Raw genomic sequence first — 22,261 nt, 5'->3', positions numbered from 1 at the left:
AAATTTTTTTTTTTTTTTTTTGAGATGGAGTCTCGCTGTGTCCCCTCGGCTGGAGTGCAGTGGCCCATCTCAGCTCACTGCAACCTCTGCCTCCTGGGTTCAAGCAATTCTCCTGCCTCAGCCTCCCTAGTAGCTGGGATTACAGATGCATGCCACCACACCTGGCTAATTTTTTTTGTATTTTTAGTAAGGACAAGGTTTTGCCATGTTGGCCAGGCTGGGCTCGAACTACTGACCTCAGGTGATCCACTCGCCTCGACCTCCCAAACTGCTGGGATTACAGGTGTGGGCCACTGTGCCGGGCCATACTTTTTTATATTTTTAGTAGAGATGGGGTTTTGCCATGTTGGCCAAGCTGGTCTTGAACTCCTGCCCTCAAGTGATCCACCCGCCTTGGCCTCCCAAAGTGCTGGGATTACAGATGTGAGTCACCACATCCAGCCGAATTTTGGCTGTTTTAATGACCAGTTATGCCAACCTTAATATTCTATAAATAGAAATTGGAAGGTAGGAATTGAGTACATAAGTTTCCAATAGTAAGATTCCACTAAGAGGGCGCTTTCAGCGTCAGTCCCATACTTGTCCTCTAGCAGAGTGAGGTTGTTGCAACCTCTTAGGAAGAGTTAGGCAGAGGAGCTGTTTTTGTTTCTTCAAGGATAGAATAAAATCATCCCCACTCCAATTATCCTTTTCTCTAGATCTCTGTTTTCTGCTGAGATTAAAACTGGGACTTTCATTTTTCTTATGAAAAATTTGAGATCATCAGTTATATCATCTTATTTTTCTGACTTCTCTCCTTTTACCTAGGAATGACAGTTATTCACCTCCTCTGGGCAGGACAGGCCAGGCTGTAGGTGTCCAACAGGCTGTAAGCTTCCCTGTTAGTCCCAACATGATATTTTAAAATTCTGCCTGTAGTAAGTAGTCTCTGTACTCTCAGCTTAGTGGACCCCAAGGCTTGCTTTTTTTTTGCTTTCAGTTTGCTTGAAAACAAGATCAAACCTATCACATCAAAAGTTTTTCCTCCTCCTTTAGTCCCCTGTCCCCAACCCATTTTATAGACACTGAAACGGCCTTCTGCAGGCTCCATGCATCATCTGTGTCATCAACACTACTACCCAATGCTTTTCATGAAGTTAAGTAATTTTCTTTTCCTTCTAGCTTACCTCTTAACTTCCATTACTCAAAGCAGCTATCTTTCCCTGTTTGTCCCAATCCAGTCTCATTTACTTTGTTGTTTAAGGACACCTTCCACATTCATAGCTTTTAGGGATGGTTCAGGCTAAAATCGTATCCGTTCCCTTCCCCCTTAGACTTTCAGAAATCACTAACTGCTTGAGTGTGACCTTCGAATGGGTCTCCACTCGAGGTCTTCCAGGTTTACATTATTCTTGCCACATCTCAGTTTTCCTTTTCCTGAATATTCCATCCACATAATTATTATAAGGTTCTAGCCTTTGAAAGTCAACTTGAAATTCTCAGACATGTTTGGAGGAATCTCAGCAAGAAGCCTATATCTTCAAAGTCACCCTTCCCTGAGAACCAGCATCCTACTCTGATACCAGAGCCCAAGCAGGGTCTCCCTAATTACTTTATTCCTGTGTTTGGTTTTGTGGTAGAACTGGGAACTATAGACAGAGAAAGCCTGCATCTCCCTGAAGAGGTCTCTTAGGGAGGCCTCCAGAACCAAATATGCTCTCGAGGAATTCGGTTGTGAGAGAGATGTTATCAGCAATTAGGGCTTTACATCTAAGCGTAAACATTGCTGACAATTACTTGGATTTTTTTTTTCTGTTCTGCACATAATGATAAGATTCTTATAAGGATGTTCTCTTCTTGTAGCTTTTTACCTGATTATCATAAACAGATTATAATCATGTGTTTTTTTCATGTCCATCTTCCCTAATGGACTGTAGACGACCTAGGCCAGTTCACCCCTCCTTAGGCAATCTGGTGGTCCCCTGTTCCCGGGAGGTCACCATATTGATGCTGAACTTAGTGCAGACACCTGATCAGCATAGCGCACTATAGCCCAGAACTCCTGGACTCAAGCGATCCTCCAGCCTCAGCCTCCCGAGTAGCTGGGACTACAGGCACGTGCCACCGCACCCGGCATTTTGTTCACTGACATGCATTTTGTTCACTGCTGTGCCCATTTTCTCACAGTGCCTAGCCCAAATATTTCATGACTATTTACTAAAGCTGTATTTCTGATTCTACGTAAGTGAACAGAGATGTGATGAGAGGATAAAGGGGAAATGCACCCCCTCAAAAAGTTTATTACTTCACAAGGTATCCCATTTTGAGGTAAATGCAGAGAAAACCTCATGCCTAAATGTGTCCTGTTTCCTCGAAGAGGCCTGCCTAGTACCAGGGTGCCTTGTGAAAGGTTCAGATAAGCAATTTAATGCAAATCATAAAATGCAAACCCACTTCTTTCTGGGATGGTAATGTTGCACACCCTAAAAGAGAGAGCGTTTGAATTATTTTGGAGAATATTCTGCTTAAAGGACCTAGAGTCATAATTCACACAAAAAAGTCAAGATTTAAATATATAACAGGGGCCCAAGAGTGAGCCATGTTGAGATTGTGTATCAGTTTTCTCTTGCCCTGATTTGAAAATCTTTCACTGTTTAAATCTATTGATTTCTGAATCGCAACTATAATGCTGGGACAGGAGATAGGACCCCTAGTTTTTATTTAGCACTTGACTGAAATGTAACATGACTTCAAGGCTCTTTTATATTAAAAAAAAAAGCTGTTGTTCATCTCCAGTGAAATGAATAAACCTTAGATGACAGGGACTTCAAGATAGATAAAAGGATGTAAGACAGAGCCAAGGAATTTAAACAATTTTCAGAGTTCAGGGAAAATGATAAAATCTCTTAATCTAGAGATATTTAAGAAGAAGGCAGGGATCTTTTGTCTAAAATTGGGGGAGCAAAGTGTACTTCTTCGTGAACAAAGGTATCCATCTAGTCTTTTTTTGTACCACAATAAGAATAGTAAGACCATGCTTCAGGAAAGCTGTCCAGTGTAAACAGGCCCCGCCTTGGAGTTCATTGAGTACAGGTCTCTTTGTACAGAGGAGACCCAAGTGAAACTCTCTTGCTCTGGTGTTCTAGAAACTCAGTGGTGAAGGCTGATCTGTGACTCTTCCCCAGATTCCTCGAATTCTTGAGTGTTAAGGCCTAAGATTTAACATGCACTTAATCTTGTTAACAAAGGTGCCTTCGTATTGAGGAGACATTAAAACTTAGCCACATAAATATATCTTGTCTCCTCCAGTGTTAAAAAAACAAAAAACGAAACTACTATAAGCTGGGTGGAATCATGGTAAACAAGCATTTTCCATTGCTTCAAGCAGAGCAAATAGAATCTCTACCGATATTGCTTCTCCTTAGTTTCACCAGGGACATTAGATTCATAGTGGTTCATTTCAAAACCATGCTTCCTCTTTCGGGGACCGTTTTGTCACCTGCAGGCTGAAGCGTTCTCCTTAGCTGAAGATGCAAGCTTGCCCTACAGAACGTTTGGTAATAAGGGTGGGAAGGGAGGGAAGCATTTGCAAGTGGCATTCCCTGAAATAGGGTTGTAATAGCTACTCGAGAGAAGAAAACCTAGGTTTTCCTTGAGATTCCCAGGGCAGAGACAGCAGTGATGAGGTGTCACATTATAAACAGCCAGGCTTTGCCACTTGGCCCTAGCTTTGGAAGCATTGTTTTTTTTTTTTTCATCTGAGTTGGAATAAGGATATGCAGGGCCAGAGTCAGGGAAATGCAGCTACAAAGGACAAGGATGGGGGTAGGCATGAGAGGAGGCTGAACAGCTGTGGGCAGTGTCTCTGAAGGTGAAGAGGCCTCCCAACCTGTTCAGGGCCTGGAGCTGAGGACGGGAAACGGAACAGCTGGTTTCAATGAAGAGCCCCTGGAGGAGAGAGATCCCAGAGTGGCTGATGGATCCACTCTTGCCCTGCCTCCCTGTGGGATTCAGGAGGGTGAGCCAAGGATCCTTTCTGCGTGAGCACCGCCCCCGATACCCTGCACACCTCCACCTTCGCCATTCTCATGTAGAATCATGGAGATGTGCCAGCTGAGGATCTGAGAGTTTCAGCCACTTACCCAAGGGCACACAGCGAGTAGGTGGACTCCAGAATCTTCCGCAGATTGTACTGTTCCTTCTGTGAATAGTGTTTGTTCCTCCCTTTCCTGTGAGTTTTGGATAGAGACTATTACCCATATGGAGGAGGATTTGGGAATTTGATTTACCAACACATGCATTTTGTGACCCCACAGAACCTTCTGGTGGGTGCCTGGAGTTACAAAGAGAGCAGCTGCCATTTTCTTTGCCCCGAGGAGCTGGCTCGGTGACCTCCTTCAGTCATGGAAAGTCCCTTCCCCAGATAGACTCCGGCATTCCACTGGCTTCTCCTGCTGCTAAAATAAAACCGGGCGAATCCCTCCGTAAACCGTGGAGCATAAAGAGGTCGGGCTGCTTCTCCAGCATTTGTCAGGGGTGTGAAGAGGTCATTTTTTATGTGCACAGCTTTGCTCCTCTGGCTGCTACATCTCTGTCCTGCTCCAGCTGAACTGCTCTTATTACTTCTGTGCTTACTTTGCCAAGAGCCTCTTCATAGTGACTGCTTTTCTCCAGTTATGCTCCTGTTGAACCCGGCTTTCTGAGTCACTCTTCCTTTCCCTTTTAAAGAGTGAAGTCCATGAACCCAGGCAAGAGTTAGCATAGACACTGTACTACAGAAACGGCTCGTTAAGTTCTTTAAGCTCTCTGTGCTCCCCTCCACCCCAGCACTTGTGTAAACCCTACAGATGCAGCTGAATGACTTTATATCCTCCAACCATGAGACTGGCGCTGTGGAAAGAATTAGCAACATGTACATTTAGAACTGATATTTGTAAAAACAAGCTTGGTCTGGATTTTCAGTACTGTTGCAAGAACAAACCTGATCACAGTGTGTGCGTTTGTAGCACAAGACAGACGTGATCAGAAAACAGTGAAGGCTCCAGCAGCACAGTCCACCCTTTCCTCCAGGGCCCTCTCCCCATTTCCACTCACATTTTCCCAAACAAACTACCAAACAGGTGATGCATCTGAAAATTTATTCGCTTCAGCCACAGGGCGACTTGAATGGGCTTTGTTGTTCACATTTCTTCCCTTGGTCTTCTGTGGATTAGAAACCACAGTGCTTTAAGATAAAGAAATTAGGTCAAACTAGCCATAGTGAAACAGGTTCAAATTTTTATTTTTTTTTATTTTTTAAGAGATGGGGTCTCAGTCTGTCATCCAGGCTGGAGTGCAGGGGCACAATCATAGTTCACTGCAGCATCAATCTCCTGGGCACAAGTGATCCTCCTGCTTCAGCCTCCCAAAGTGTTGGGATTACAGGCGTGAGACACTGTGCCCTGCCAAAATTTTTTTTACATGTTGGATTAACACAGCCATTTAATTGGTGGCCTTCATATGGTCAGTGGAAGCCAACACTTCTTAAAGAATAAAGAATAACAGAAGGCTAAGTACACATTTGGGGACTTTAAAAAAATCACAAAATATTTCATTGAAAGCATCTTTGTGTTCTTAAAATCAGGAAAAGCTTGCTGTTCAAACTTCTAAAATGGATTTTTGAACACAATGCAAATAGTTTAGAGAAAGAATAATAATTTAAAAAAATGCCTGATCCATTTCTCTAACGAATGATCAGGAAAGCAGAGGCAAGAGGTGACTTTAATTTCACAAGCAAATACATACGCATGTGCACATTTATACATCTATTTTCTGATTACGTCATACGCCAGGCAACAAGGGGGCCTGGTCAATGTAGAACTTCTCAGACACAGAGCTGCCAGACAGTGTGAGAGTGGAACCCGGATGCTGAGCTTGCCAACACCTTACTGGGGAGAGAATGTCAGGTGCAACCGAGAGACAACACTAGATTAGCTGTGCACTTTGCAAGAAGAGGGGAAGAGGACAATACGTTCATCCTGAGAGCTGCTTCTGAGAACCTCAGGGAGGAAGTCTAGAACCCTGATCTACATAAAGTGACAGATGACGGACTCGCTGTGGAGGACTCCTGAAGTAGTGTCCCTGATTAGAATGCTGATTTCTTTCCCAAAGGTGATGTGGGCACAGAACTGAGCTGTGTGAATGGGAGGCCAAATAAGCACTGCTCACTCTGCTGAATTTGCTCTGGCAGCCCAAGTCCTTAAGGTGAGGTCTGTCTGGCTGCTGCTGCTGTTACCAGTCTTTTAGTATGGTTAGTCATTTCTCTTGTTCCTGCTGCTGTTAAAAGAGCTTTTCCTGTTTTTCCTTCTGCCTTGAAGCTGGCCAGACATCTGTGGAGTGACAGGGCCTTTCCAAGAAGGCAGAGTCAGAGGGATGAGGTCCACATAGGTCAGTGAGATGAAGACATGAGGGAATATGTAAGCACCCAGGCCTCAGCCCCAGTGACAGTTACTTGTTAAGAGGAATGTGTGACAAACCCCACTCCTGAGCCCTTCTGATGGCATCAGAAACCTGGGGGAAATATACAGAGTTTCTTCTGGGAGGTGACTAGCTGGTGCCATTAGAACATCTATCCCAGTAGGACAGGGCCTGGGGTCACCTCCCCCCCATATTCTAAAGAATCACATCCTCCTGTTGGAGCAGCGGGTGTTGCAGAGGTGTGAAGGGGGCCAACACAGTTTCTGGGCAGGAAGTCCAAGCTGCTGGCCTTTCTGAGCAGGGCAACAACCAGAGAGAAGCGTGCAGCAGCATTCTGCCATTGCTGGCAAGTCTCCGTGAGGGTGGGAGAGACCCCAAGATGGTGAGTTGACTTGGATACAGTGCCTATCCCTGTTGCACTCCCAAAGCTGCAGATGGAAGGAGCAAGTGTTTCTCAGCTCCTCAGGTTTGCGTCTGTCCTCAAAACATGGCTCCCCTTCTGCCTCCCTTCTTGCAGGTTTAAATCTCCCGCAGCCCCTCTCCTTCCTGTGTGAACACAGAGTTGGCTCTACAGAGGGTGAGTGGAGCATCTGGCAGTGGTTACTTTGCTGTGGTCGCTGTAATTTTCGTGAAACAGCACCAAGATTGATCGCTCCCTCTCCTCCTCTTAATGTTGGAGGTTCAGAAGACAGGAATCTGGTCTCTCCGAACCACATCAAGGTCATCATCCAAAGTTAACAAAACCTGAAATGAGAGGGACAGAGAAATGAAAGGAATGGACAGTCACTGTCACACTAAGTCCTGTTTTCTCTCTGAGACGCCCACAGACTGGAAACTGTTAGTTCCCTCTCATTCTCATGCCTTCTGCAGCTCTCTGCAATTCCTTGCTCTTAATAGGCACTTATTATAATTATACAATTCATTTGTCAATTAAATATTCATGAAGGTTTATGATGTGCTATTCCAGATGCTATGGAGATAAAGTTTGTAATGAAAGAGACAAAAATCCCTGTTCTCCATGTAGCTTACATTCTAAAGAGGGCTTTAGACATGAAACAAATACATGAGTAAAATATAGCATGTTAGATAGTAATAAGTGCTAAGGATAGAAGTTAAATAAGGGAGGAAATACAGGAAGTATCAGGTGTGGGGAGGTAAAAAATTTTGATAGGGTGGCCTGGGAAGTCATTACTTAGGGGACATTTAGATCAAGAGTCAAAGGAATAAAGTCCTGTTGGATGGAGTATTGCTATATCAGAAATGTACCCTCCTCCTCCATTTCTAGTTCCCTCGACTACTACTGCCCCACGTGGAACCTTTAGTTCCACTTTTGCTGTCTCTGTCTCTCTCATGAAGGTGACGATCAGAAGGAAAAGACGTAAGGACTGTTTATACAGATTGGCCAAGCTTCCCAAACTGGCCACTAGGGGATAGCCCTGCTCCACTCTTGAAGTTATATGGCCCTCCTGAGCCTGCTTAGCGTGGAGCCCGGGCATCTAGTAGGTCTGGAGCCCGGGAGTCTAGTACGGTTGTTAATTGTCGATTGAACCTGCCTACAGGCACCATGGACTTTTAATTGGGAAAAGTCAAAGTTAGGATTAAAGGATGGAACTATAATCCAGGGTTGATATAAATACTCGTGGCTTCTGAGAAAGGGTTGGGGCAAAAAAATAGAGAAACTACAGGAGAGATTTGGGACAGACAGGTCAGAAGGCAACAGAGACGTGGCTGCTATCCCAAGCCACTTAATGAATATGTAAAATATTTGTGAAATATTCAGGGAGACTGGAGGAGGAGGAGGAGGAATGTGAGTATGGCATAAGAAGGAATAACCCAATGTTATCGGAATTGCTAAAAGTGGTTCCTGGGGGAATTCTGGGCATGTAGGTCTAATAACCAATTCCGAAAAAATGTGCTGTGCAACTTAGGGAAAGTAATTTTGTCCCTCTGTGTCTAAAGATAGTGAAGAGTAAAAGAAAAACTAAAGATCTAACCAAAGGATATAAAATTTATAAAAGAAATAAGATGGTCTGTACATTGAATTACAAAGAGGAAATGGAAAGTAAAATTAGAGAGGAATATAAAAAAAGAATGTAAGGAAGAGCAGAAGAAGAAAATGAGAGTACAAGATGTAAAGAGAGAAGAAAGTCACAAAAAGATAGATATGAACTCACCAAGAATGAGAAAAACAGAGCAGTAGCGGAGAGGAAGTGCCAGATGTCATGGTCATCGAAGAAATCCAGCAGAATGCATTCGCGGTTCTTCTCCCGGGATTCGGCCGGAGTTCCCTGGAGGAAGGTGAGGCAGGACATGGGCAAGATTCCCACAGTTCAACTGTTCAAAGAGTTGAGCATCCGGAAAGCTACAAAAACACTACTAGATGTCTGGTTCGAAAAGTTAGCTTCCAAGAAAACATCCATCCACACAAAAACTTGTACACAAAGACCTCAAAAGCACGGGCAACCAAAGCAAAAATAGAGAAGAGAGATTACATCAAGCTATGAAGCTTCTGCACAGCAAAGGAAATGACCAACGAAGTGAAGAGACAACCCACAGAATGGGAGAAAATATTTGCAAACTATCCATCTGACAAGAAATTAATAACCAGAATATGTAAGGAGCTGAAACAACTGTAAGGGAAAAAAATCCAATTTAAAAATGGGCAAAAGATCTGAATAGACATTCTCAAAAGAAGACATACAAATGGCAAACAGGCATATGGAAAGGTGCTCAACATCATTGATCATCAGAGAATGCAAATCAAAACTACACTGAGATATCATCTTACCCCTGTTAAAAAGGCTTGTATCGAAAAGACAGGCAATAACAGATGCTGGCGAGGATGTGGAGGAAAGGGAACTCTCACACACTGTTGGTGGGAATGTAAATTAGTACATCCACTGTGGAGAACAGTTTGGAAGTTTCTCAAAAAACTAAAAATAGAGCTATGGCCGGGCACGGTGGCTCACGCCTGTAATCCCAGGACCATGGGAGGCAGAGGCAGGTGGATCACCTAAGGTCAGGAGTTTGAGACCAGCCTGGCCAACATGGTGAAATCCCATCTCTACTAAAAATACAAAAAAATTAGCTGGGCATGGTGGTGGGCGCCTGTAGTCCCAGCTACTCAGGAGGGTGAGGCAGGGGGATCACTTGAACCTGGGAGGTGGAGGTTGCAGTGAGCCAAGATTGCGCCATTGCACTACAGCCTGGGAGATAGAGGGAGACCCCGTCTCAAAAAAAAAAAAAAAAAGAAAAAAAGAAAAAAGAAAAAAATAGAGCTACCATATGATCCAGCAATTCTACTACTTGATATATATCCAAAAGAAAAGAAATCAGTATGTCAAAGAGTTATTGGCAGTCCCATGTTTATTACAGCACTGTTCACAATAGGCAAAATATGGAATCAATCTAAGTGCCCATCAACAGAGGTATGGACAAAGACAATATGATACACATATCTACATAGACAGTGTACATACACATACAAACACAATAAAATACTATTCAGCCATAAAAAAGAATAAAATCCTGCCATTTGCAGCAACATGTATGGAACTCGAGGCCATTATGTTAAGTGAGATAAGTGAAGCACAGAATGACAAATATTGGATGTTCTCACTCATATGAGGCAGCTAGAAAAGTGGATCCCATGAAGATAGAGAATAGTTTGGTAGTTACCAGAGCCCAGGAAGGGTGGGGGGAGAGGGAGATGAGGGGAAATACCAAAGAATATACATGTATTTATGACCGCTGAACTGCACATTTTAAAATGGTAATGATGGTAAATTCTATATGTATATTTTACTTCAAGAAAAAAACTTGTACACAAATATTCACAGCAGCATCACTCATAATGACACAAAAATAGAAACAATCCAACTGTCCATCAACTGATGAGCAGGTAGATAAAATATGGTATATCAGTACAACGGAATATTTTTCAGCAATGAATAGACATGAAGTACTATGTATGTTACAGCATGCTTGAACCTAGGACACATAAGTGAAAGAAGCCAGACACAAAGGCCGTGTATTGTGTAATTCCATTTACATGAAATGTCCAGAATAAGCAAATATACAGAGACAAAAGGTAGATTTAGTAGTTGCTTAGGGCTAAGGGGTTAGGGAGAAATGGGGAGTGAATGCTGATGCATATGAGGTTTCTTTCCGGAGTGACAGAAATCTTCTAAAATCTATTGTGGTAACTGTTGTGATGGAATGCTAAGACTTCTTCCTGTTCTGTGCCTCAGATATACCACTAATTTCTTAGGCTTCGTCTCTGTTATCTATGGACTGGATGTAATGACACTCACGCTTGGGTATTTGTTGATGGATGGAGATTGTAAGAAAGATGAGAAGATGCACACTACTCAAGGCTTTTTACCACGTTAAGCATCCACTGGGACCAGCGTCGTAATACAACATGCAATGAAGACCAAGTTTGCAATGTCTGTAGTGCTTACAGATTTATAAAGTGCCACCCTGAGAATGATAACGCATGCAGTTATTGTGCATTTATGTGCGGCTATTAAAAACCATCCCTGGTAGAGAAAACTTTCATTTTAGACACTGTGAAAACACGGTAAGAGAGGGAGGTGGAAAGGCCAAAATGGCAAGTTGGAGAGAGAAGTTGTTTTTGGATAAGAAAACTGGCCTCTTACCTCCCAGCTGCTGAGATTCTGGAAGAAAAAATACAGGGCGGCAGCCCACATCACAGCGGTGGCCACGATGCAGAAGAGCGGGACTGGGAGGACCTTTTCAGAGCTGCGGAGCTGTCAGAGGAGAAGCAGATGCGGCCTCACGGGACCCCGCCTTCGCCTGCCCGAGGGCCCGGGGCAGCCGCTCCCGGCGCCCGCTCTTACCTTCATGATGATGTAAAAGGCCAGGTACAGCAAAAGGTTACAGATGAAGATGCCCAGCATGTAGGAAGCAAAGTCCCTGGGGCGGTATATCAATCCAAAGAGGGCGCTGCAGGCGTGGGAAAAATGTGGGCAGCCGTGAAGGTGGATTTGTAACACTATTGGCTTTTCCAATCCCCCAGTCCCTCGAGGGGGAAGGGGCAGGTTCTTTTTAACTTTTATTTTTAGTTCATTTTTTTTTTAAACTCTTACCTCGTGATGGAACAGTAGATTTTTTAAAAAATACTTTAACATATAAGTATTTTTTTTTTTTTTTTTTTTTTTTTTTTTTTAAAGAGTTGGGGTCTCACTCCCTCACTCAGGCTAGAGTGCAATGGCGTCATCACGGCTCACTGCAACCTCCACGTCCTGGACTCAAGCGATCCTTTCACTTCAACCTCTCTGGTAGCCGGGACTACAGACACATGCCACCACTTCCAGCTAACTTTTAAGATTTTTTTGTAGAGGCAGGGTCTTGCTATGTTGCCCAGCCTGATGTTGGATTCATGGCCTCAAGCTATCCTTTTGCCTCAGCCTCCCAAAGCCCTGGGATTACAGCCGTGAGCCATGGTGCCTTGCCTATATAAGTAACTTTTAATTTAATACACTTTCTTCCAAGCATTCATTTCTAATAACCATGTGAAGTTCCCATAACTGGATGCAATGTAAACGACCATCTTTCCCCTTTTGTTGAAGTATTTTCTCACATTCTGCGGTTTTTCACTATAAGAAACACTGCAATGAATAAATAAATACTTTCAGACATTGAGCTTATGTTTTTCATTTAAGATTAGTTCCTTAAAATAGAAGCAAAATCATCTCCATGATTGGCTTGACACACATTACCAAATTTTTGCTAGCTGTCCATGGTTTTAAAATTAATGCTAAAGTTAATTTTGGTTGGAGTCAGCTTTAATTTTGTTCCAAATTTCTATTCAGTTATAATATGTCCTTTATTACATTATTCTTTCTTATCTCCTTGTTTTGAAATAGTTTTTTTTTTTTTTTTTTTTTTTGAGACAGAGTCTCGCTCTGTTGCCCAGGCTGGAGTGCCACAGTGGCACAATCTCGGCTCACTGCAACCTCCACCCCTCCAAGTTTAAGCAATTCTCTGCCTCAGCCTCTGGAGTAGCTGGGATTACAGGCGCATGCCACCATGCCCAGCTAATTTTTTGTATTTTTAGTAGAGACAGGGTTTCACCATCTTGGCCAGGCTGGTCTTGAACTCCTGACCTCGTGATCCACCCGCCTCAGCCTCCCAAAGTGCTGGGATTACAGGCGTGAGCCACCGCGCCCAGCCTGAAATAGTTTTTAATGAGTACACATCCACATATATATTTTTTAAAATCTCAATATCTCTATCTAGTTGGGTTTCTGTCCTCCATTCGGATTCACTGATTCATATTTCTAATTTCTAATTTTAGATTGGTGCCTATTTTATTATTATTTTATAATATGCTAGATTATCTGATTAGGCTAGCCTGCACTGTTCCATTTGGTAGCCACATGTGGCTATTAAAATTAAAATTAAATAAAATTGAAAATCTACTTCCTTAGTCACGCTAGCCACATTTCAAGTCTGCAATAACTATTTGCTAATAGTTACTGTATTGGACCGTATGTGTGAAACATTTACATCACTCCAGAGAGTTCTACTGGACAATGCTGGGCTAGTCACCTCTGCTCCTCCTTCCTTCTGTTAATCACTTTTCCAAAGATCTTTGAAATTTTTGCCTAATTAGCAAATAAATTTTAGAATAAAACCTTATTAACTTAATTACTATTCTAACTTTAAATGTATACGTTACCTTGAGAAAGGATATCTTTGCAGCAGTTAATCTTTCCATCTAGGACCTGACGTCTCTCTTCATTTAGCTAAATTTTCCTTATGGCTCCTAATAAGTTAATTACATTTTCTACAGAAAGATTGTGTACATCTCTCAAAATTTATTCCTAAGTATTTAAAGTGTAAAGTACTATTAATGGACTCTCTTTGTTCATTTTGAATTACAAAGGACTTTGTTTTTTTTTTTTTTTTTTTGAGGGAGGGTCTCACCATGTTGCCCAGACCGGTCTCAAACTCCTGGGCTCAAGCAATCCTCCTGCCTTGGCCTTCCAAAGTGTTGCGATTCTAAGTGTGAGCCACTGCACCTGGCCTCAAGTGACTTTGTTCTGTATAATACAGAAAATTTTCTTCTCCCAGATTTTGAAATCTTTAGTATACCAGGCAACTCTTGTACATCCTTCCTTCAGATTCTCTAGTTATTAGCATTTTGTTACATTTGCTTTGTCATTTTCTCTCTCTCTCTATATATATGCATATGTATGTACATACATCTCTATGCCTATATATAAATACACACATATGTATGCACACACACCATTTTTCTTCTTCAGGACCATATGAAAGTAATTCTTTTTAAAATATCATTCATGGGAAATCATTCCATGTCTTTATGGAGCAACTGGGAAGGAGGTAGACCACTATCAGATAATCACGGTGTAAGTCTGTCATTGCACCTCCTTCATCCCTAGAGGCCCTTTTGTTCCACAGAGCTGTCTATGAAGAGAGGCCATTTGCCTTGTCTTGTGAGCAGATCGTGAATATGGTTTTGCTTATGTGAGAGACGGAGACAAGCCAAGTGATTCTGAGCCCCCGGGGTCATAGTCAAAGGTTGCTCATTATCAAGACGTTGGTCCCTTTTCTCCGGCCAGCGCTCTCTCTTTCAGGACCACCAGGACTGTGGAGTCTGCTAGGAGGCTGGTCAAGAAGAGACCACTGCCCAAGAATCCTCTCATCTTGACCTGCCCCTAAGTAAAGGAGGAATCCTTAAATGGTATACATCTTATCCTGAGGCAATCCCTGGGGTGACAACATGGGACGCTTCTTCCAGAAGCACATGCCCGCCAAATAAGACTCAGATTCTCATGACTTGATTCTGGCCTCCTCTGAAGGCATGCCTCTTCATTCCTTACTGTTCACTGGGATTATAGAATCTTTTTTTTTTTTTTTTTTTTAATCAAAGGCCACTGACCCCGAGGAGCTCATCATCTAGGAGCTACAAATAAAAGCAGTTAAACTTACTTACAGTTTGAGTGATCAATAAAATATTTCACTCATTCAACTGTATAAATTGAGAATAGATTGCATAAAATAATTCTGGCTAGCAAAAATATACATCTGTACTGTTCTATTTTGAGCCATTTGAGGAATAAAGGCCATGGGGAAAGAGGAAGAAGAATGATGTAGGTAGAAAGAAAGAGACTGGAGGGAAAGAAATAAAAGAGGGATTTGCACACACACACACACACACACACATTTAGTAAAAGAAACATTTCTACAGAAAAGAAGGCCTACTAGGTAGTCTTTATGAAAGTTCTGTGAAAGAATTTAAAGCTATGTTGGATGTTTGCAATCACTGGTATAATCTATCTATCTATCTATCTATCTATCTATCTATCTATCTATCTATCATCTATCATCTATCTATCTAATCTAACCATTCATCTATCCATCCATCTATCTATCTATCTATAATCTATCTATCTATCTATCTATCTATCTATCTATCTATCTATCTAATCTATCCATTCATCTATCCATCCATCTGTCCATCCCATCTTTCTATTCCAATGTATCCACATAGACTTAACAAGTTTTGATATTTGTCTTGTTGAGCAAATGAACTCAATGCATCAGTGTTTTAAGAGAGGCTACAATTGCTACACGAGAATGTCCTACTACCTTTTTTTGAGTCTCTAGAACAAGCAGTCCTACCTTCTCCTTAATTTCAGATTTCTTTGTAAAAATGACAGTCAAGGAAAGCTAAACCACAGTGTTACTGACATTAATAAAGGCAAATACATGTTTTCATAAGACTACTTACAAGGACCAGTTAACCAGATTCCCCACAACCAGCAACACCATTCTATCCTGGAAAAGAGGAAAGAAAACATCAAATGAGAGGCTGCACATCCTACTTTTCTTTTAACTTACTGTAGTAGAAGTATTAACTATGGGAAAACAATTGCATTGGTGAAAAAATTTTCTATGGTTCTAAGAGTGCCTTGACTATGATCTGACACTAATTGTATACAAAGACTAAATGGCAAGGCTTTTAACTGCAAATAGACCTGACTTCATCCCTGAGAAAGAAAATGTGGTGAGCAAAGCAGGACTCTATTTCTCCCCAGTGTTTAGTAGAGCTGGGCCCACGGGCCCACTTCTCAGTGGGGAGGCTGGTGGTATGTGCTGATTACAGAATTGAGAGAATTCTACCACTGGTACTATGTAATTGAGCACTGTTTTTCTGGGGTGTACTACTTGGTAGCCACTATTGCAACTCTCAGGCCCCAGCTGTAGGGAGTTAGTTTTGTACCCATTACTGTGGTTTCAAGGTTGTCCTGAAACTCCCAGGTTCCTGTGTCTACAATATAGACTCTTGTAGGGGAGAAAATAGGGAGAAAAGGTCAATTTTAAAGGACAATAGGCCGGGTGTGGTAGCTCATGCCTATAATCCCAGCACTTTGGGAGGCTAAGGCAGGCGGATCACCTGAGGTCAGAAGTTTGAAACCAGCCTGGCCGACATGGTGAAAGCCCGTCTCTACTAAAAATACAAAAATTAGCCAGGAGTGGTGGCACACAACTGTAGTCCTAGCTTCCTGAGAGGCTGAGGCCTGAGAAGCTTTTGAACCTGGGAGGCAGAGTTTGCAGTGAGCCGAGATTGTGCCACTGCACTCCAGCCTGGGCGATAGAGCAAGACTCTGTCTCAAAATAAATAAACAAACAAATAAATAAATGACAATTACTCTGGCAGATTTATTCACAATCTGTCCCTGTTCTCTGCATACTACTTAAAACTTTTAGGAGAGATTTGATCATACTTTAATTTGTATAACCACTCATCTACTATTTAAAAGTAGTAATTCTTTGTCTTTTAGGTGATCCATCCAATTTGGAGGAAATAACTTCATTAAAAAAATTAATTCACCTATTAGAATGGCTTAAATCCTCAAACAGACAACACCAAACAGACAACACCAAATGCTGGCAACACCAAATGTTGTCAAACAGACAACACCAAATGCTGGCAAGGATGTGGAGCAACAGTAACACTCATTGCTGGTGGGAATGCAAAACGGTACAGCCACTTGGAAGACAGTTTCTCAGTTTCCTACAAAACTAAACATATGATTGCCATATAATCCAGCAATAGCTCCCTTTGATATTTAACAAAAGCAGTTGAAAACTTATGTCCACACAAAAACCTACACATGAATGTTATAGCAGCTTATTCATAATTACCCACACTTGGAAGCAATCAAAATGTCCTTTACTGGGTGAATAAATAAACTCGGCACATCCAGGCAATGGGATATTATTCAGTGCTAAATACAAATGAGCTATCAAGCCATGAAAAGACGTGGAGGAAACTTAAATGCCTATTACTAAGTGGAAGAAGTCAGTATGAAATGGCTATATACTGTATGATTCCAATTACATTTTGGAAAAAGAAAAACTGTGCCAATAGAAAAAAGATTAGTGGTTGCGAAGACTTAAGAGGGAGGAAGGGATGAATAGGCTGAGCACAGAGGATTTTTAGGGCAGTGGAACTGTCTTGTATGATAATATAATGGTAGGTACATGTCAACACGCTTGTCAAAACCCATGAGTGTACATCAAGAATGAGCATTAATGTAATGTAAACTTTACATGGGTAATAATGATGTGTCAGTGTAGGCTCATCAGCTGTAACCAATGTACCACTGTGGTTTGGAATGTCAATAGTGGGGGAGGCTGTGCGTGTGGGGAGTGGGGGCAGAGGGTATATGGAAAATTTCTGTATCTTCTGCTCAATTTTTCTGTGGATGTAAAGCTGCTCTAAAAAATATAAAGTCTATTAAAAAAAGGAAGCCTCCATCAATTAATGTAAAAAACAAAAACATTACTTGCCTCTCCTGTTTCACAGGTAAGCAGGAGAACTTGCCTCTCAAAATACACACAAGTCCTAATGGACTTTTTCATTCTCACCTGAATAAACCCTCCAGCCTCAATTCCCATGTTTTTAGTGCTTACAGCTCCTGCCCAAGCTCTAGAGTGTTCACGGATTTCCGTATTCCTTTAGCAAAAATATTCTGATTATAAAGGATTAGAAGGTACTTGCTAAATACCTGTGTGACAGGCAATACTAGCATCACTAGTCCTGACTGCAGCACTTTGTAAAGCCTGGGGCAGTGGGCTCAGAGGAGGAAGGTAGCCTTCCCAAGATCACTGACCAGACAGCCAAGAGAGAGCTGGGACCAGGGCCCTGAGCTCTGGGCTCACTATAGAAATATATAATACACTGAAGTACATTTCAACCATCAAGCAATAAGCACAAGTTATAAAAATTTCTCGCTCATTGTGAAAATCAAACAATACAGAAATGCATAATGTGGAAGTGTAAGTTTGTAATGGACGTGACTGGAGTGACCACGGGTCCCAGTTTGCTCGACATAGTCCTGGTTTACCCCTGCTGTCCTGGTGGAATTACTAGCGGTGTGCCCTTTCACTTCTACAAGGGTACCACTTTGGGTGATTATTTGTAGGGGTACTCTGTCTTGATCCTCCCCATAGCTATGATCACTGCTCGTTTATTTTTATTTTATTTTTTAAAAATTTCATTATTGGGCAGGGCACGGTGGCTCACGTCTTTAATCCCAGCACTTTGGGAGTCTGAGGTGGGTGGATCGCCTGAGGTTGGGAGTTTGAGACCAGCCTGACCAACATGGAGAAACCCCATCTCTACTACAAATACAAAATTAGCCAGGTGTGGTGGCGCATGCCTGTAATCCCATCTACTCAGAGGCTGGGGCAGGAGAATCGCTTGAACCCGGGAGGTGGAGGTTGCGGTGAGCCGAGATCGTGCCACTGCAATCCAGCCTGGGTCAAGAGCAAAAATCCGTCTCAAAAAAAAAAAATTCGTTATTATTTTTTATTTCCAAATTTTATTTTAAGCTCAGGGTTACATGGGCAGGACGGGCAGGTTTGTTCCATGGGTAAACACGTGCCATGGTGGTTTTGCTACACAGATCATCCCATCACCCAGGTATTAAGCCCAGCATTCATTAGCTATTCTTCCTGATCCTCTCCCTCCTCCCAAGCTGTCCCCCCGCCCCGCCCTCCAACAGGCCCCATTGTGTGTTATTCCCCACCATGTGTCCGTAATCATCACTGTTTAACAGTTGGGTGGATGGATTTTCTCCTTTTTTATATACTAGCAAATATTTTGTTTATAAAAATGGGACCATGTTAGCTTGACTTTTATGAAAAAGAGTAAGCACCATGCTCCTTCTCCCACTAATGGGCCTTTAGCCACCCTGGGCCATCTGGCCCTCTTGATTTTAGGAGCCCTGAGTGACTGCCCCAAGCCTGTTCCTCCTACTATTCCCCTGCTTTCTGGGAGAGGGCCAAAGAACACAGGCACATGCACGTACCATATACAGGGGCCGGCTACACTGCTGGATACAGTCTGTGTAGAACACCATGGCAGCCCGCCGGAAAATTCCCAAATCTGTTGATAATACAAATGCATGGTGAGAAGGCTTAGTCAACGAAAATACAAATACTCTGAAATGGCCCAAGCTTTTGGAGCCAGAATGATGTCATCCTCACTTCACTAAAATCCATTAGAATGCTTTGCACCTAATAGGTGCGCAATAAGTATTTGCTTTGAAAAATGGTATCATCATAGAGGGATGCCATATCCGTGCATTACACAGCAGAAAGGCAAGGAAGATGGGCATGAACAACAAGCACTCGCAAATAGCATGGGTGGCTGGTGGACCCTTATTCTGTCTCCTTCAGCTAAGCTTCTTTGTGTTTACAGTTTACTCTGGTGGTGTTTTCTTTGTAGTAGAGATGTTATGGGTCCCCTCAATCTACTTTAAAACACATGCTCTCTCTAGAGGATGGGAAATCTTAGCTTGTAAAGGTTCAGGTCTGTTATTTCTCAATGTGGTTATAAGTTAGTAACAATTGAACTAAAGGACCCTAGGTTCTACTGAGCATGTTCAGAAAATCTATCTGAACTGAAACAATCATCAAGGGAAGGTAAGTTAAGATGGGGAGAAAAAGACAGAAAGTTTTTTTAAATACAGTTGAAAAGGATGATATGAAATGCAGCGAGTGTGTGTGTTATAATGTTACACGAACAGTCAGGGTCAAAGGCGGGCTGTGTTTCTGTGAGCTGTCCACACCACAGATATCGAATGCCAGTCTGGGTCTGCCCAAAGCAAACATTTTCCAGAGCGTGGATCTCAGCTGTGTTGTGAATCCTTCTCCTCCTCAAGGTTACCCCCATGGTCAATTTAATCAGGAGGGAGAAACCTGTCTCTGTGGCAGCCCAGAAGAGGCATGGAGCAGGCTGGGGTGGAGTGCAGCCTCCCCTCTGAGCCTCTCTCTGGCTCCCCACTCCCATGGAGTCTGCACAGCCTGAAAGAGGGTGTTCAGGGAGCAGGGCTGCCAGGACAGCCAGGTGGGTCACTTTGATACAAAAACAATCTAGACCCCTGGAAAGGGTGGCTGAACATTACCTGTGTCAGACACATCTGAATCAGTAGGAAGCAGAGAAGAAAGGAGAAAAAAAAGAGAGACGTGTAAGAAAGTAGCCAAACATGAAAAATACCGGTCATTTTATTTTTTCTCAAGATGGATGAATTTAATTTTGCTTTCTGATTATAAAAATGATGTTTACTTGTCAAAAAGAACACAGGATCTTTCTGCTTGTCTCAAACATTCAGAAGTCTTCAAATCCTCAAAGAGTGAATTGAGACTTTTCTCTCTCCCTGTCTACTTTTGTGCACTGCTTGCAATTTATAATCCAGCCTCTCTCATGAGAAATCCCTGAGGTCCTTTTCCAGAGCTCTGGAACTGGGGGACACAGTAGTGATTTGGGGAAGCAGCTCTGTGGTTTATGAGAGCTAATGATGAAATGTTCTTCCTCATTGCCGCTGCCTTTCCTGTGTCCACATTTATTTGCTTGTGTAGCAAGAGGGGCCACAGAGAAAGGACGTGTGATTAGAAAGCAAAGGCAGCTTACGACATGGGTAGAAAGGCTGGAGTCAGCTGAACACTGTCCACGAATCCAACTTCCTGGCTTTGGACTAAATTTAGATACAATCATTGTCAACGACGAAATAGAAAGTTTTCTTTTGACTCTGGTACGTCTGTAACCACCTGGGGAAGACTCCATGGGTACGGAAATGGAAACTCTTCAGTTAAACTACAGACTGGCTAGCTCCCATTTGCCCTACTAGGCCCATCTGCCATGAGTCTCTCTCCTGGGGACCCACCACACTGGGGAGGCAGGCCTGTGTGGACGATATCAGTGGATTCCCTGACTTTCCTTGGACAATGGGGAATTCCAGCAGGACACTGCAGGGACAAAGGAAAGAGAGTGAGCTCAGAGGGCTTATTTGCTGGCATCTTCCCTGTGAGGTTACCGCAGGCTGTCCAGAATGTCCATGAAAGGTCACTGCTCCTTTCAGAGTGACTTTTTTCCCTGTAACTCTCTCTTTCTACATTTTGGGAACCATGTCTTCCCTGTCCTTTTGGGCTTATAGATGTAAAAGCTTCACTGCTGCTAACCCCAAGTTTCCATGATATCCCTTTCATTCCCCTCTACCCCATCCTTGTGAATAGTGCTTCTGTTAATAAATCCTTCTCTATCTTTGTGTGTGACATCTTTTTCCTGTTGGGACCCTAACCAATTATTCCATGGTCATAATATGATATGCTAAATTTCACTTCTTTAAAAGATAAGATAATTTGGCATTGCAAAATTGCATAAGGCAAAGGTGGTATAAATATATTAAAGCTCCTCTACATATTAGAGGTCACTATCATTGCATATATCTGCACTCAAGTTTATTTTTCCAACTCTGGAAGAAACCAGAGCAACAATGCTCCCAATTATTTCCCTTTTGAAAGTTTAGTTTGTATGACTTCACTTACCTTCTGTCTGGTGGAGGAGCATGACCAGCGTGCCCTGCCAGATGTTCTACACAACTGGCTCAAGTAACTGGGGGATTTGGAGGTATGCTGGCTATGTTCATTACAAAGGTAAATCTACTGACCATGGCAAAAGAACTAACCTTTGAAAACGAGCAATTGCTCTATTCGGTCTTCTAGTCTTAAAGCCATTTGTTTATGTAGAATTGCTCTTAGACCTGGACAAGAGGGTCCCATATTTTAGAGGCCTTATTCCCTCATGAGTGAGGAGTCTGCAGGGCCAAAGGATTCCTCTTTTCCTTCTAGAAATTCTGAATTCCAGGGCGCCAGAAGTGTCTACCTGCCCAGAAGGCTCCGGGCCTGCTCTAAGGCCTGCATAGCCCCCTTCCCTTGTCTATCCTCCTGAGGGCAGATGGTACCACTAGGGCATACCTCCAGGGGCAGGGAATGGCCAAGTGGTGGCCATTTGTGTGGGAAATGGATGAACACCAGATGTCGGGCAAAGGTGCCACATGCACACCTGTGAGACTCCTTAAGACACAACCAGAGGTAGAAAAAAAGTGTTCTTTGAGGAACCAAGAATTTTAAATTTGAACCTAGGCCTTCTAATTTAGTTGCAATGGAGGTATATTTTTCCCTCCCTCCCTTCCTCCCTCCTTTCATGTATTTAATAGCTTTTTAGTCTGCTTTATGACTTTGACGTTCTTACACATAAGCTATGCAGGCTTTTATTTGGACTTTTGCTCTGGGCTTTGTTAATATCAGAGGTTTGCCTATGTTTACATATAATAATTTGCCTTGAAATAGACAAAAGGATATTTAAGTCTGACTTCCTGGAACTTAAAATGATTTTTTAAAATTTAAATGCTCTAAAACCACTTGAATCTGTTCCCATATATGATGATTGACCAACAGCAAATCACAAGCTGATTTCTGT

General features: G+C 42.5%; 1 protein-coding gene and 1 pseudogene across 9 annotated transcripts in view; both read right to left on the bottom strand.

The window, feature by feature from the left end:
- Positions 1–5,234: 5,234 nt before the first annotated feature.
- Positions 5,235–7,025, bottom strand: LOC129471502 (uncharacterized; annotated as a pseudogene).
- Positions 5,235–22,261, bottom strand: part of SIDT1 (SID1 transmembrane family member 1) — a 94,592-nt gene continuing 77,565 nt past the window's right edge. For 5 of the 9 annotated variants that reach the window (XM_055260177.2, XM_063630032.1, XM_055260180.2 and 2 more), the window contains 7 exons: positions 19,908–19,922; positions 18,810–18,886; positions 15,221–15,267; positions 11,298–11,403; positions 11,097–11,207; positions 8,610–8,723; positions 5,235–7,179 (listed from right to left, as the gene is read on the bottom strand). In XM_055260177.2, the coding sequence (XP_055116152.2) occupies positions 7,117–7,179; positions 8,610–8,723; positions 11,097–11,207; positions 11,298–11,403; positions 15,221–15,267; positions 18,810–18,886; positions 19,908–19,922 (533 nt within the window). In that variant the 3' untranslated portion in view covers positions 5,235–7,116. Of the gene's footprint in view, positions 7,180–8,609; positions 8,724–11,096; positions 11,208–11,297; positions 11,404–15,220; positions 15,268–18,809; positions 18,887–19,907; positions 19,923–19,948; positions 20,749–22,261 lie in introns of those variants that run through there. The other 4 variants (XM_055260178.2, XM_063630034.1, XM_055260183.2 and 1 more) reach the window with 2 other exon arrangements.

Source organism: Symphalangus syndactylus, chromosome 21, assembly GCF_028878055.3.
Source record: "Symphalangus syndactylus isolate Jambi chromosome 21, NHGRI_mSymSyn1-v2.1_pri, whole genome shotgun sequence".
NCBI lineage: Eukaryota > Metazoa > Chordata > Mammalia > Primates > Hylobatidae > Symphalangus > Symphalangus syndactylus.
The sequence above is the reverse complement of the archived record's forward strand: the minus strand, read 5'-3'. Positions and strand labels throughout refer to the sequence as shown.